This window comes from Pristiophorus japonicus, chromosome 5, assembly GCF_044704955.1.
Source record: "Pristiophorus japonicus isolate sPriJap1 chromosome 5, sPriJap1.hap1, whole genome shotgun sequence".
Taxonomy (NCBI): Eukaryota; Metazoa; Chordata; class Chondrichthyes; family Pristiophoridae; genus Pristiophorus; species Pristiophorus japonicus.
Genome location: NC_091981.1, coordinates 244,464,668 through 244,480,824, shown reverse-complemented (window position 1 = coordinate 244,480,824; position 16,157 = coordinate 244,464,668). Strand labels below are relative to the sequence as shown.

The window sequence follows — 16,157 nt, the reverse complement described above, 5'->3', positions numbered from 1 at the left end:
GGGAATGGTTCTGGACGAGGTGTGTTTCTGGATAAAGAAATTCTGGATAAGGGAGGTTCAACCTGTAACATACTGTGTGATTGTAATACAGTCCTCTGTTTAATGGCCTTGGAAGTTGCATGTGGTTCATCAGGAGGACATCAAAGTGCGGAAACATCTTATGAGATCTCAGAAAGCAATCTTAATAATGTGTAAAGATCTTTCATGGCAAATAGGGTGACAAACTAAGCCGACCTATGTGTCATGCATTTTAGGAAGCAACCCACAGAGTGCTCAGAGCCAGAAAAAGCATCAGAACAAATAGCGTCAGAGTTATAATTTCAGTAATGAAGAAGTGAGTGCATGAATGAAAATGGTACTCACTCTGACGATCCTGGTAAAATCATTAATTTTCTTTTGACACTGGGTGCGACTTCGAACCATGGTGTCAGAGGCAGCTATTTTTCTCCAGATCTTGTTAAACATTGCTGGGAGGGGTCCAGATCCACCCCCCTTTGTGCAACTTATCCCATCTCCCCTCAACAGCCCCAACTAGAGCCTCGTTTGCCTCTGGTGTGAATCTCTTGGCACGCTGGCTGGACTCCTCATTCATAATCTGCTCCTCCATTATCAAGTTCAAAAGTCAAATGACTGATTCAGCCCCGGGTGTACTGCGCATGTGCGTGGTCGATCCCTACCTGCATTAGTGTCTGCGATCAGACAGCTGACCAGAAGCACAGGAAAAAACAAAGCAATACATGAAGAAAAAAAAAATTGCGCACATGCTGATTTTTTTTCAGAGCAGAAGTTTTATCTCCAGCATGCAAAATCTGTTGTGCAACGGTGGAGTTGGCGCTAACGCTCGTCGGCAACTTTCAAATGGCGAAAGTTGCGCGCTCTGGTGCTAACGCTAACCCGGCGCGAAAACAAAATGTCACCGTAGTTTGCGCCCAGAAACGGGCGAAATCACAAATACCCGAAAATCCAGCCCTTGGTCTCGATAGGTTGAGATACAACTTTCACCCACAGCCTCACTATTCGCCTTTCGCAATTTCACCACAGGTTGTCTGGTTACAGCTTACTCACAGACTTTTAATTATAAGCAAAAGGGTTACATTTCATATAATTCAGGCTACTACCATTGCATACAGTTGATGATTACAGACTTTTATATTTAATTCTTAGACATGATTATAAATCCATGACTGATGATCATGAGATACTGATGATTATAAGATGATAAAGCAAGTATTCTAAAAAACAACAACAAATCTTGTTTAATCTTGCAGGAGGGAATGGGTAGCAGAACTTGTGTACTCGGAGAGATGCGTGGTGAACTGATAGCTGGCCTCTCCCTGCAGTCAACTCACCACTGATTAACAACAACTCTCAGTACAAAGTGAATGGTGGTACTGTTCCAAAACAACAATTGTTTTGTTGCTCTTCCAAGCCCATCTCTTGGTGATTGTCTTTTGTATCTATTGATTTGTAAGTATGGTATTAAAGTAATCAAGTATACATTTTGTTGTATTTTAAGACATTCTCATTCAAACAGGCTTTAAAGTTTGATGTTCGATGATGTGTTTTACGGTGAATATGGACTAATGGATAATAAGTGTTGGACCAATTCTGATCCTTTCATCAATGTTCCACAATCTCAAGACTCCCTTTTCATGATATAAACTTCAATGTCAGTGATTAAAATCTCTTTTTAAAACTTCTTGCTGAAATTCCAGTCTTAATTTGACAGATTCAATCAGTATATTATGTCAAAACTCAGAATTGTGCACTCATCATTACTGAAATATGGATCATTCAAGTACATTTCATCGACTTTGATTCTTCAGTAAATGGTGCTTAAAAAATTAAACTGGCATCGAAACCACAACATCTATTCAATGAAATATAATCATAATTATTGAAAACAATCTTGTGTATATAATGAAGGACAACATTTTACTTCAAGGAATTTCATTTTAAATTATGTTTAGACTTTGTAGTTATTGACACTTTTTAAATCAGAATTTTGTCTTCAGTGATTATTTTGAAAAAGAGCTTTATAATATTGACTGAGGTACCCTAATTTTTATTATTAAATAAACTGCTGTGAAGAATTCTTGTTCATTTTCTTTTTCTGGATTGATAGGGAGCAACAATAAGAAGAGATGACCACACTGGTGCTATTGTTGTGGCAAGAATAATGCGAGGAGGGGCTGCAGATAGAAGTGGTATAATTTTACTCCTACAGTTTTGTCAAAAAATTTATCAAAATACGGTCATTCAGAATGGGCAATTTAAGTTGCTGTATAGCTCAAACATTTTTTTTTAAATAGGCCTCATCCATATTGGAGACGAGCTGAGGGAAGTTAATGGAATCGTAGTTGATGATAAAAGACCTGAGGAAATCATTCAGATATTGGTATGTATGTCCCTTGGCACATTTGATTTATTTTGATTCCTCTTTTGTTCACCACTGCCCCACCTGACCCCTGCTCCAAAACTGATAAGAATATCCGATTTATTGTGTACCTATTACCTCACCCTTATCCACATTAGAATCCACTTTGTCCCGATCTCTCTGAATGTTATACTTTGCTACACAAGTTATCTGAACAAGCAATTTTGTACAATCAGCAAATATATAACTGTACTCAAACTGCCCTCTATATAATTAATGACTTGTGTAAACAACAGGCGACTAACTAATCTGTAGTTTACTGATTCATATCATTCCTTTTGCGACTACCATAATTAAGTTTTCTGCAACACAGTCATCAGATAGTGTACCTTTATTTACAGAGCTTCTAAAACGATTGACCAGAGCCTTATCTAATTGCTCAATTTTGTGAGTTCCCGATGGCCTGGAGAGAAGGTTCGGGCTTTGAAGGGCCGAAATTGCCCCGCATCCCGATCAGTGGCGGCAACCTTCCGGGGCCGGGACTTTTGCTGCCCGGCCCAGAAGTCTCGCCCTCGGCGTGAAATTGGACTTTGCACACCTGAAATGAGGCGGAGCGCTGTCTCGGGCACTCCACCTCGTTGGAAAGGCACTCCGGGGCGGCAACGCCGCACTGAGTCCAGTGCCGCGTTGAAGAGGCCAGCACTACACGGAGGCTCTGCATTGCGCTAACGCACTAAAACATCCCTCCCCTGCTGCACACTCTGCAGCTCCTTTGGTGGCCGCCACTGGGCCACCAGGGACGTGCTCAACCGGGCCAATGCACCCAAAAGGGAGTGCATGATGGCGGCTCAGTCGAGGTGCATACTGCGATTGTCGGGCCGATGAAAGAGTCGGCCAACAAAATAAAATTGGGGTTCGGGGTGCACACAGCCTCCCCATTAAGGGGCGCCCCGGTGGCGGATGTTTGCCAACTTCGCGCCTCACAAATCTGGCACAGACATTCGCCCACGCCAGCCTCGCGGCCCATGGGTCAATTTCCTATGCAGGGTGCCAAGGGATCGGAGTGGGACGGAGAGGTTGGTGTACACGGCAATGATGCATCACCTGTTGTGCACTGACATGGTGGGTGGCGCTACCAGTATATCACCCTCAAAACCTCCGAGGCAATTTTGCCCAAGGCGCTACCGCCACCCTCCATCGGACGAAAAGGCCAAACGGTGCAAAAGAAAGTAATTTCAGCCCCTGAGTCTCTTCATAAATACTTTTTGCCAATAGTCTTCATTCTTAGAATTAACTTAAAATACCTGTCAGTTCGTTCTTCTCCCTGCCCCTCCCAATAATATTTCTGTCCAAATAGGTCTCAACAGATCTGTTTGTTCTTGGAACAATTTATCAACTTCACACATAGCTTTACTTCTTTGAATACATCTTGGGATTATCTACAATCCTTTCTTTTTAGTTGCCTTCAACTGACTTATGATTTGCTCTACATACCACAATAGCTTTTATCCTTTGGGGTTCGCTAACTACTTGAGTCAGTCACAATAGTTTTAGTTGTGCTATGTTTCTCAATTTTTCTAATAAAGATATGCCGTGTATTCACATCCTTTTTTTTCTTTTTTTAAATTTTCTTCCTTTTTTAAATTTTCTAGTTCTACTTAATTCTTTATAGAATTGTTCTACCAATCTGAAGTCATGCACTTTGGTTTTTGCTATCTTAGGTTTTAGCCATTTGCTACAGGATCAGCATAAAATCCTTATGACCAAAATGTTCACCTTCAAAGAGAGGAACTTAGGAGTTCAAAAATATAATGCCTTGAAAATGCAAGTTCAAGTAGATAAAGCCATGAGGAGGTCAGGAACATTGTGGGTTTTAAAATTGGTGCATGGAGTAATGATAAATTTGGCCAAGCCAATGGTTAGGTCGCAGTTAGTCCTGTGTTCAGTTTTAGATGCCCTATCAGAGAGAGGAGATTAAAGCCACAGGAAGTGTGCAGCATAAATTCACCAAGATCATACCAAGGATAAGAACCCATCGTTATGAGAAGAGACAAGATTTGAAGACTTTTTCTGCTGAAGCAGGGGAGCCGCAACATTAGTGCTTAGGCCTCATCTATATGCAGTCGATATTAATGACTTTGATGAAGGGACTGAGTGCATTGTATCTAAATTTGCTGATGATGCAAAGTAAAGTGGGAAAGTAAGCTGTGAGGAGGACACACAGAGCCTGCAAAGGGATCTCGACAGGTTAAGTGAATGGTAATAATGTGACCGATGGAGTATAATGTGAGGAAATATGAGGTTATTCACTTTGGTGGGAAGAATAGAACATAAGAACATAAGAATTAGGAACAGGAGTAGGCCATCTAGCCCCTCGAGCCTGCTCCGCCATTCAACAAGATCATGGCTGATCTGGCCGTGGACTCAGCTCCACTTACCTGCCCGCTCCCCGTAACTCTTAATTCCCTTATTGGTTAAAAATCTATCTCTCTGTGACTTGAATACATTCAATGAGCTAACCTCAACTGCTTCCTTGGGCAGAGAATTCCACAGATTCACAACCCTCTGGGAGAAGAAATTCCTTCTCAACTCTGTTTTAAATTGGCTCCCCCGTATTTTGAGGCTGTGCTCCCTAGTTCTCGTCTCTCCGACCAGTGGAAACAACCTCTGCCTCTATCTTGTCTATCCCTTTCATTATTTTAAATGTTTCTATAAGATCACCCCTCATCCTTCTGAACTCCAATGAGTAAAGACCCAGTCTACTCAATCTATCATCATAAGGTAACCCCCTCATCTCCGGAATCAGCCGAGTGAATCGACTCTGTACCCCCTCCAAAGCTAGTATATCCTTCCTTAAGTAAGGTGATCAAAACTGCACGCAGTACTCCAGGTGCGGCCTCACCAATACCATATACAGTTGCAGAAGGACCTCCCTGCTTTTGTACTCCATCCCTCTCGCAATGAAGGCCAACATTCCATTCGCCTTCCTGATTACCTGCTGCACCTGCAAACTAACTTTTTGGGATTCATGCACAAGGAAAAAAAAAAGAAAAAAAAGGAAAAAAAAAAAGGGGCCTTGAAAATGTCTGCTGTGTCACCCAGGCGGGTGGCATGGTTTTAATGTTTATGTTTATTTTCAGGTAAACTCAAGAGTTTCATGCACAAGGAACCCCAGGTCCCTCTGCACCGCAGCATGTTGTAATTTCTCCCCATTCAAATAATATTCCCTTTCACTTTTTTCCCAAGGTGGATGACCTCACCCTTTCCGACATTGTATTCCATCTGCCAAACCTTAGCCCATTCGCTTAACCTATCTAAATCTCTTTGCAGCCTCTCTGTGTCCTTTATACAACCTGCTTTCCCACTAATCTTTGTGTCATCTGCAAATTTTGTTACACTACACTCTGTCCCCTCTTCCAGGTCATCTATGTATATTGTAAACAGTTGTGGTCCCAGCACCGATCCCTGTGGCACACTACTAACCACTGATTTCCAACCCGAAAAGGACCCATTTATCCCGACTCTCTGCTTTCTGTTAGCCAGTCAATTCTCTATCCATGCTAATACATTTCCTCTGACTCCACGTACCTTTATCTTCTGCAGTAACCTTTTGTGTGGCACCTTATCGAATGCCTTTTGAAAATCTAAAAACACCACATCCCTCGGTGCACCTCTATCCACCATGCTTGTTATATCCTCCAAGAATTCCAGTAAATTAGTTAAACATAATTTCCCCTTCATGAATCCATGCTGCGTCTGCTTGATTGCACTATTCCTATCTAGATGTCCCGCTATTTCTTCCTTAATGATAACTTCAAGCATTTTCCCCACTACAGACAGTTACCTGCCTTTTGTCTGCCCCTTTTTTTAAACAGAGGTGTTACATTAGCTGCTTTCCAATCCGCTGGTACCTCCCCAGAGTCCAGAGAATTTTGGTAGATTATAACGAATGCATCTGCTATAACTTCCGCCATCTCTTTTAATACCCTGGGATGCATTTCATCAGGACCAGGGGATTTGTCTACCTTGAGTCCCATTAGCCTGTCCAGCACTACCTCCCTAGTGATAGTGATTGTCTCAAGGTCCTCCCTTCCCACATTCCTGTGACCAGCAATTTTTGGCATGGTTTTTGTGTCTTCCACTGTGAAGACCGAAGCAAAATAATTGTTTAAGGTCTCAGCCATTTCCACATTTCCCATTATTAAATCCCCCTTCTCATCTTCTAAGGGACCAACATTTACTTTAGTCACACAGAATATTTTTTAAATGGTGAGGAACAATTAAATGTTGGTGTTCAGAGAGATTTAGGTGTCCTCCTATGGGGAAAAACAGAAAGTTAGCATTCAGGTACAGCAAGCAATTAAGAAGGCAAACGACATGTTGGCCTTTATTCCAAGGGGGATGGAGTTCAAAAGTAAGGATATCTTACTATAATTATACACGGCTTTGGTGAGACCACACCTGGAGTACTGTGCATAGTTTTGGTCTCCTTAGCCGAGGAAGGATATACTTGCCTTAGAGGGAGTGCAATGAAGGTTCACTTGATTGATCCCTGCAATGAGAGGCTTGTCCTATGAGGAGACATTGAGTAGATTGGGCCTATACTCTCTGGAGTTCAGAAGATTGAGAGGTGATCTCATTGAAACATACAAGATTCTGAGGGGGATTGACAGGTTAAATGCTGATGGGTTGTTTCCCCTGACTGGAGTGTCGAGAACTAGGGGGCATAGTCGCAGAATAAGGGGTCGGCCTTTTAGGACTGAAATGAGGAGGAATTTCTTCACTCAGAGGGTTAAAATTGTCTACCCCAAAGGGCTGTCAATGCTGAGTTGTTGAGTATATTCAAGGCTGAGCTGGTTAGATTTTTGAACTCTCGGGGAAGCAAGGGATGTGGGGATCGGGCGGGAAAGTGGAGTTGAGGTCACAGACCAGCCATGATCTTGTTGAATCGAAGAGCAGACTCGAAAGGCCATATGGCCTACTCCTGCTCCTAATCCTTATCAATATTGTAAGTATCGGGCATAAATTGGCACGCTATGTCGAAAGAGATTGTAAATATGGATGTATCCATCTTCGGCTTTCATAGCTTCCTGACCGCTTTAGTGGACTACCCTTCAATCTATAGTTGTATTTTCCTGTCTGCAAAACTTCACTTCCAGTTGTCATTCTTCTCGTCAGCTGTGGCTCAGTTGGTAACATTCTCATCTCTGAGTCATAAGGTTGTGGGTTCAAGTCCCACTCCAACGACTTGAGCATAATAATTTAGGCTGACACTGCAGTGCAGTGCTGAGGGAAAGCTGCACGATTGGAGGTGCCATCTTTCGGATGAGATGTTAAACCGAGGCCCCGTCTGCTCTTTCAGGTGGACGTAAAAGATCCCATGGCACTATTTTGAAGAAGAGCAGGGAAGTTATTCCCGGTGTCCTGGCCAATATTTATCCCTGCATCAACATAACAAAATAGATTATCTGATCATTTTCACATTTCTGTTTGTGGGAGCTTGCTGTGGGCAAATTGGCTGCTGCATTTCCTACATTACAACAGTGACCACACTCAAAGTAAAGCTGTAAAGCGCTTTGAGACATCTGGTGGTCGTGAAAGGCGCTATATAAATGGAAGTCTGTCTTCACACTTTTGTGACCGCTTTTTCCCATTCCATTTGTGTGACATAGCGATGTCACCTGCTCAGTGATGGAGAAATTGAGCCAATGGGTAACATTGACATAAACATGTAAATTGTTTCTGTCCCTTGCAGCAAACCTTCTCTCGATCTGGGAGGAGGTCTCAATTGATATTTCCTAAAAACCTTTTGACATTTTAGGAGTTAAAAGCAGGTCTTGTGAAAAAGCCATGCAGTTACTTTAAAAGCTGTTTGTTGAGAGGTATTTTGATTCTTTGATACAGATAATTTTGTTGAAAGGCAAAATTCACAGTGAAATAACAAGAACATAATTTATCAATTTGACTGACATTTGAACTAAATGAAAAGCCATGATTATCGAGAGCAATTAACCCATTCTGCGCATTCTCTTTGTTATTACTTACATTCTAATTTGATTTGCTGTGCATCATATTGCTTTTTGTTTAGAAGTGGCTACTATTTGCTTTAAACTGTAACATCTAATCCTCGTGGTAATATTCACCATTTTATAAGAGAACGTTGTGAGTTGGTGCAAAATTATAATAAATCCAGGAACCAGATGTGGGGTAATTAAACTCTCATATATGCACCTTCTTATTTATACATGAATCATTAATTGCAAAAAGATACTAAAAATCACAAATGGCGACAGATTCATTTTGATTTTAAAAAAAATTCATAATATCATCGGTTACTTTTGTCATTCTTGCAAGTTCTTACTTGTTGAACTAGAAGCTCATTAACTAATGTGTGCATTTTACAATATTGTCTAGGCTCAGTCACAAGGAGCAATAACTTTTAAAATCATTCCTGGCATTAAAGAGGAGACTGCAACTAAAGAAAGCAAGGTAGGCATGTTAACCAATTGAAAATGTTTAAGGAATCAGACATTATTTTTCCTGAACATGCCATGGCTTATACTGCTTCTGGTGAGTCCATTGCAACATGTTCATAAGCGATATGTGTGCGCACGAGGGCCGTGCAGCAGAGCAGGTCTCCAGTCGTCCTGGTTAACCCTTACTACTGGATAAAGGCCGAGCTCTGTCAAGCCCTTGTGGTGGCTGATGTACAATGTCCATCACACATTAAAAAAAATCCACGCGCAGGCATCTTCCACCCCTTCAATTGGAGTTCAGGACTGGAATATCGGGTCCTTCATTGAAACATCTGTGAACTCATCCCTTTTGGTGTGGAAGCAAGTCATCCTCGTTCGAGGGACCGCCTATGATGATGATGATGATGTTCATCAGACAAGTTAGAAATGATTTTAACTTCTTTCAGCTCTTTATTTTTAAACATACAGTATCAATCACATATTGTGAAGTTTGTGTGGTAGAACAAGGACTGAGGGTTTTTGATGCAATTTATTGACAGATATATACACACACATGTACATATGTATGTATATAAGTATATAGAGTGGTTCATTTTGCAGAAAGCACTGAGTTTCCCCCCCCCCTTGGGGCACGGGAGAAAATTGGAAGAGGCAGACTGCAACAAATCAGATGGGATAATAGTGAGTCAAAAGTTGATGACTTGTTGCCGGAACAGTATCTGCACAGGCGAAAGAAGCATTTAACATTAATCTTCATAATTCTGTGGACAATTGCCATAAATCTGAGAGTCCTTGTATACATCTTTAAGAAATGCACAATAATTTTTTGGTGAGGCATTCAAAGATTAAGAATGGAAAGAAAGTTTTCTGATGAAATTACAAACCTTCCAGTTCATCATCTCCAAATGTAACCTTGTTTAAGGAAATGGCATACAAATTGGCCAGAAATAGCAGCGAACCCGGGGACTGGGAGAAATTTAGAACTCAGCAGAGGAGGACAAAGGGTTTGATTAGGGCAGGGAAAATGGAGTACGAGAAGAAGCTTGCAGGGAACATTAAGACGGATTGCAAAAGTTTCTATAGATATGTAAAGAGAAAAAAGTTAGTAAAGACAAATGTAGGTCCCCTGCAGTCAGAATCAGGGGAAGTCATAACGGGGAACAAAGAAATGGCAGACCAATTGAACAAGTACTTTGGTTCGGTATTCACTAAGGAGGACACAAACAACCTTCCGGATATAAAAGGGGTCAGAGGGTCTAGTAAGGAGGAGGAACTGAGGGAAATCCTTATTAGTCGGGAAATTGATGGGATTGAAGGCCGATAAATCCCCAGGGCCTGATGGACTGCATCCCAGAGTACTTAAGGAGGTGGCCTTGGAAATAGCAGATGCATTGACAGTCATTTTCCAACATTTCATAGACTCTGGATCAGTTCCTATCGAGTGGAGGGTAGCCAATGTAACCCCACTTTTTAAAAAAGGAGGGAGAGAGAAAACAGGGAATTATAGACCGGTCAGCCTGACATCAGTAGTGGGTAAAATGATGGAATCAATTATCAAGGATGTCATAGCAGCGCATTTGGAAAGAGGTGACATGATAGGTCCAAGTCAGCATGGATTTGTGAAAGGGAAATCATGCTTCACAAATCTTCTGGAATTTTTTGAGGATGTTTCCAGTAGAGTGGACAAGGGAGAACCAGTTGATATGGTGTATTTGGACTTTCAGAAGGCTTTCGACAAGGTCCCACACAAGAGATTAATGTGCAAAGTTAAAGCACATGGGATTGGGGGTAGTGTGCTGACATGGATTGAGAACTGGTTGTCAGACAGGAAGCAAAGAGTAGGAGTAAATGGGTACTTTTCAGAATGGCAGGCAGTGACTAGTGGGGTATTCTTGCTATTGAGGTTCACCAGACTGATTCCCGGGATGGCGGGACTGATATATCAAGAAAGACTGGATCAACTGGGCTTGTATTCACTGGAGTTCAGAAGAATGAGAGGGGATCTCATAGAAACGTTTAAAATTCTGATGGGTTTAAACAGGTTAGATGCAGGAAGAATGTTCCCAATGTTGGGGAAGTCCAGAACCAGGGGTCACACTCCAAGGATAAGGAGTAAGCCATTTAGGACTGAGAGTGGTGAACCTGTGGAATTCTCTACCACAGAAAGTTGTTGAGGCCAATTCACTAAATATATTCAAAAAGGAGTTAGATATAGTCCTTACTGCTCGGGGGATCAAGGGGTATGGCGAGAAAGCAGGAATGGGGTACTGAGGTTGCATGTTCAGCCATGAACTCATTGAATGGCGGTGCAGGCTCGAAGGGCCGAATGGCCTACTCCTGCACCTATTTTCTATGTTTCTATGAGTGAAGAAGTTTCTTCTCATCTCAGTCCTAAATGGCCTAGCCCTTATCCTAAGACTGTGTCCCCTGGTTCTGGACTCCCCCATCATCTGGAACATTCTTCCCGCATCTAACCTGTCCAGTCCCGTCAGAGTCTTGTAAGTTTCTATGTGATCCCCTCTTATCCTTCTAAACTCCAATGTATAAAGGCCCAGTTTATCGAGAGTCTCCTCATATGTCATTCCTGCCATTCCAGGAATCAGTCTGGTGAACCTTTGCTGCACTGCCTCAAAAGCAAGAACGTCCTTCCTCAGATTAAAAATAACATCAGTTGCAATGGCCGGGAATCGAATCCAGGTCAACTGCTTGGAAGCCAGCTATGCTCACCACTATACCACCATCGCGCACATAAGTTGTGCAGCAGTGCTTCAGGGAACCTGCGCAACAGGCTTGCTCGTAAAAAAGCTGCGCATGCGAAGTACTTTGAATGGGTCACGCAGCCCCAAACAAAATTAGAGGGAACAGTGCCCACAACCCCCAAAGATCCTCTAATTCTGACCTCTTGAGCATCTCTGATCATAATTGCTCAACTATTGGTGGCCGTGCCTTCAGCTGCTCGGGCCCTCAGCTCTGGAATTCCCTCCATAAATCTCTCCGCCTCTCTCCCTCTCCTTCCTTTAAGACACTCCTTAAAACCTACCTCTTTGTCCAAGCTCTTGGTCATCTGTCCTAATCTCGCCTTCTGTGGCTCGTGTCAAATTTTGTTTTGCAATGCTCCTGTGAAGCGTCTTGGTAGGTTTTACTATGTTAAAAGTGCTTTATACATCAACTGTGGAGTCATCATCATCATCACAGGCGGTCCCCCGAAACAAGGATGACTTGCTTCCATGCCAAAAAAGGATGAGTTCACAGGTGTTTCAATGAAGGACCCGAACTACATCCTCAAGAGTGGAAGGTGCCCGTGCATGGATTTTTTTAACGTGTGGTGGCCGTTGCACACCAGCCACCACACGGGCTTGACAGAGCTAGGTCTTGGTCCAGTGGCAAAGGTTACCCAAGATGACTGGGGACCAGCTCTGCTGCACGGACCTAGTGCGCACCATGCTAGCAATGACTCCTGTGCAGATCTCGAATCTGCTCTCGCAAATATAAAGTTACTGGCTCTTCAATCTCACTCGTACTCCAAGAACCCTCATTTGTTTTTGTTGTGTGTCTGTAAAGCATGCACTCCCATGTTCCGCCACCAGAGAGCGCATCCCCTGAAGTCCCAAGGGATCCCAGCATTCCTTGGGAGCACTGTATCTCAGCCGGCCCCTAAGGCCTGTTCCTCACTCTGGAGTGTCTTAATAAAGACTGAGGTCACTGTTACTTTAACCTTCCTGTGTGCAGTCTCATCTGTGTTAGGAACACAATAACTGGCGCCGAGTATAGGAATCCAACGCAAAGATGCAGCAAACTGTGGGCATCCTGGAGAAGTTCTCGGAGGGTGAGGGCTGGGAAGCCTATCTCGAACGGCTAGACCAATACTTTGTAGCCAACGAGCTAGACGGAGAAGGAAGCGCTGCAAAAAGGAGAGCGGTCCTCTTCATGGTCTGCGGGGCACCGACCTGCAGCCTCATGAAGAATCTTCTGGCTCCGGTGAAACCCACAGATAATTCATATGAGGAGCTCCTGATGGTTCGGGAGCATCTTAACCCGAGGGAGAGCGTGCTGATGGCGAGGTATCGGTTCTGCACGTGTCAGCGATCTGAAGGTCAGGAAGTGGCGAGCTATGCCACCGAGCTAAAGCGGCTTGCAGGACAATGTGAGTTTGATAGCTACCTGGAGCAGATACTCGGACGTTTTTGGACTGGGCATTGGCCACGAGACCATCCTACGAAAACTTTTGACTGTAGAGACCACCAACCCTCAGTAAGGCCATTGCGATAGCACAGGCGTTTTTGTCCACCAGTGATAACACCAAACAAATCTCTCAGCATACAAGTGCTAGCAATGTTCATAAATTAACTGGAACTGTGTTTGCGAGCAGAAATGTACAGGGCAGAAACCACAAGTCTGCAACTGCCAGCAGGCCTCAGGTGACCCAGATGACTCAGAGTCTGCAACAAAGGATAAATGCAAGACAATTCCCACCTTGTTGGTGTGTGTGGAGGCTTCCATTCAGCCTATTCAGGCCGCTGCAAAGGGTATGTTTACAAGAACTGTGGAACAATGGGGCACCTCCAACGAGTTTGCAGACGAGCTGCAAGCTCTGCAAAACCTGCTAACCACCACGTGGCAGAAGAAGATCGGTACATGGTGGATCAAAGCAATTTCGAGTCTCAGAGAGAGGAGGCAAATGCTGAAGTACACGGGGTGCACACATTTTCGACGAAATGTCCACCTATAATGCTAAATGTAAAATTGAATGGCTTACCCGTAGCCATGGAACTGGACACTGGTGCTCGCCAATCCATCATGAGTAAAAAGATGTTTGAGAGACTGTGGTGCAACAAGGCATTCAGACCAGCCCTGAGCCCCATCCACACGAAACTGAGAACGTACACCAAAGAGCTCATCACTGTCCTGGACAGCGTCATGGTCAAGGTCACCTACGAGGGCACGGTGCACAAACTGCCACTCTGGATTGTCCTGGGCGATGGCCTCACACTGCTTGGAAGGAGCTGGCTGGGCAAAATCCGCCCACAGAAACTAAGACAGAGGCTATCAGGAACGCACCCAGGCCACACAACGTCACGGAGCTGCGGTCGTTCCTGGGACTCCTCAACTATTTTGGTAACTTCCTACCGGGGTTAAGCACCCTCTTCGAGCCCCTACATGTGTTATTGCGCAAAGGTGAGAACTGGGTTTGGGGGGAAAAAACAAGTAATTGCTTTTGAGAAAGCCAGAAACATTTTATGCTCCAACAAGCTGCTTGTATTGTATAACCCGTGTAAAAAACTCGTGCTAGCATGTGATGCATCGTCGTACGGAGTCAGGTGTGTATTACAACAAGCTAACATTGCGGGGAGGTTGCAACCTGTCGCCTATGCCTCCAGGAGCTTGTCTAAGGCCGAGAGAGCCTAAAGCATGATTGAGAAAGAGGCATTAGTGTGTGTGTTCGGGGTAAAGAAAATGCATCAGTACCTATTTGGCCTCCAATTTGAGCTGGAAACCGATCACAAGCCCCTCATATCCCTGTTCACCGAAAACAGGGGGATAAATACTAATGCCTCAGCCCGCATACAAAGGTGGGCACTCACGCTATCAGCATATAACTATACCATCCACCACAGGCCAGGCACCGAGAACTGTGCGGATGCTCAGTCGGCTACCATTGCCCACCACGGGGGTGGAAATGGCACAGCCTGCAAACTTGTTGATGGTGGCGCAGCCCGCAGACTTGTTGATGGTCATGGAAGCGTTTGAAAATGATAAATCACCTGTCACGGCCTGCCAGATTAGGACATGGACCAGCCAAGATCCTCTGATGTCCCTAGTAAAAAAAACTGTGCTGCATGGGAGCTGGGCCAGCATCCCCGTTGAAATGCAAGAGCTGATCAAGCCGTTCCAGCGGCGAAAGGACGAGCTGTCCATTCAGGCAGACTGCCTGTTGTGGGGTAACCGCGTACTGCTACCCAAAAGGGGCACGGAGACGTTCATCTCGGATCTCCACAGCACACACCCGTGTATAGTAATGATGAAAGCGATAGCCAGATCCCACGTGTGGTGGCCCGGTATCGACTCTGACTTAGAATCCTGTGTACGGCAATGCAGCGTATGTGCTCAGTTGAGCAACACGCCCATAGAGACACCACTAAGTTCGTGGTCCTGGCCCTCCAGACCATGGTCGAGGATCCATGTCGACTATGCGGGCCCGTTTCTCGGTAAAATATTCCTGGTGGTGGTGGATGCTTTTTCAAAATGGATTGAATGTGAAATAATGTCGGGAAGCACCGCCACCGCCACCATTGAAAGCCTGAGGGCCATGTTTGCCACCCACGGCCTGCATGACATACTGGTCAGTGACAACGGGCCATGTTTCACCAGTGCCGAATTTAAAGAATTCATGACCCGCAATGGGATCAAACATGTCACCTCGGCCCTGTTTAAACCAGCCTCCAATGGGCAGGCAGAGCGGGCATTACAAACCTTCAAACAGAGCCTTAAACGAGTCACAGAAGGCTCACTCCAAACCCACCTGTCCTGAGTACTGCTCAGCTTCCGCACGAGACCCCACTCGCTCACAAGAGTGACCCCGGCTGAGCTACTCATGAAAAGGATACTTAAAACCAGACTCTCGCTGGTTCACCCCAACCTGCATGATCAGGTGGAGAGCAGGCGGCAGCAACAAAATGTAAACGATGGTCGCGCCACTGTGTCACGGGAAATTGATCTGAATGACCCTGTGTATGTGCTAAACTATGGACATGGTCCCAAGTGGATCGAGGGCACAGTGATAGCTAAAGAAGGGAGTTGGGTGTTTCTCATCACAGACTTTGTCACAGGTGGGACAGATAATCGTTGAGGGAAGGGGTGGGTGGGACTGGTTTGCCGCACGGTCTTTCCGCTGTCTGCGCTTGATTTCTACATGCTCTCGGCGTTGAGACTCAAGGTGCTCAGCGCTGTCCCGGATGCACTTCCTCCACTTAGGATGGTCTTTTGGCCAGGAACTCCCAGGTGTCAGTGGGGATGTCTCATTTTATCAAGAGGGCTTTGAGGGTGTCCTTGTAACGTTTCCGCTGCCCACCTTTCGCTCGTTTGCTGTGAAGGAGTTCCGAGTAGAGCACTTGCTTTGGGAGTCTCGTGTTTGGCATGCGAACTATGTGGCCTGCCCACCGGAGCTGATCAAGTGTGGTCAGTGCTTCAATGCTGGTGATGTTAGCCTGGATGAAGACGCTGATGTTGGTACATCTGTCCTCCCAGGGGATTTGAAGTATCTTGCAGAGACATCGTTGGTGATATTTTTCCAGCTACTTGAGGTG

The 16,157-nt window shown here is 44.6% G+C and overlaps 1 protein-coding gene across 9 annotated transcripts in view; it reads left to right on the top strand.

The window, feature by feature from the left end:
• mpp7a (MAGUK p55 scaffold protein 7a) overlaps nt 1-16,157 on the top strand; it is a 544,364-nt gene that overhangs the window by 405,508 nt on the left and 122,699 nt on the right. For 8 of the 9 annotated variants that reach the window (XM_070881484.1, XM_070881483.1, XM_070881489.1 and 5 more), the window contains 3 exons: nt 2,126-2,207; nt 2,313-2,398; nt 8,792-8,866. In XM_070881484.1, the coding sequence (XP_070737585.1) occupies nt 2,126-2,207; nt 2,313-2,398; nt 8,792-8,866 (243 nt within the window). The remainder of the gene's footprint in view (nt 1-2,125; nt 2,208-2,312; nt 2,399-8,791; nt 8,867-16,157) is intronic. The other variant, XM_070881487.1, reaches the window with a different exon arrangement.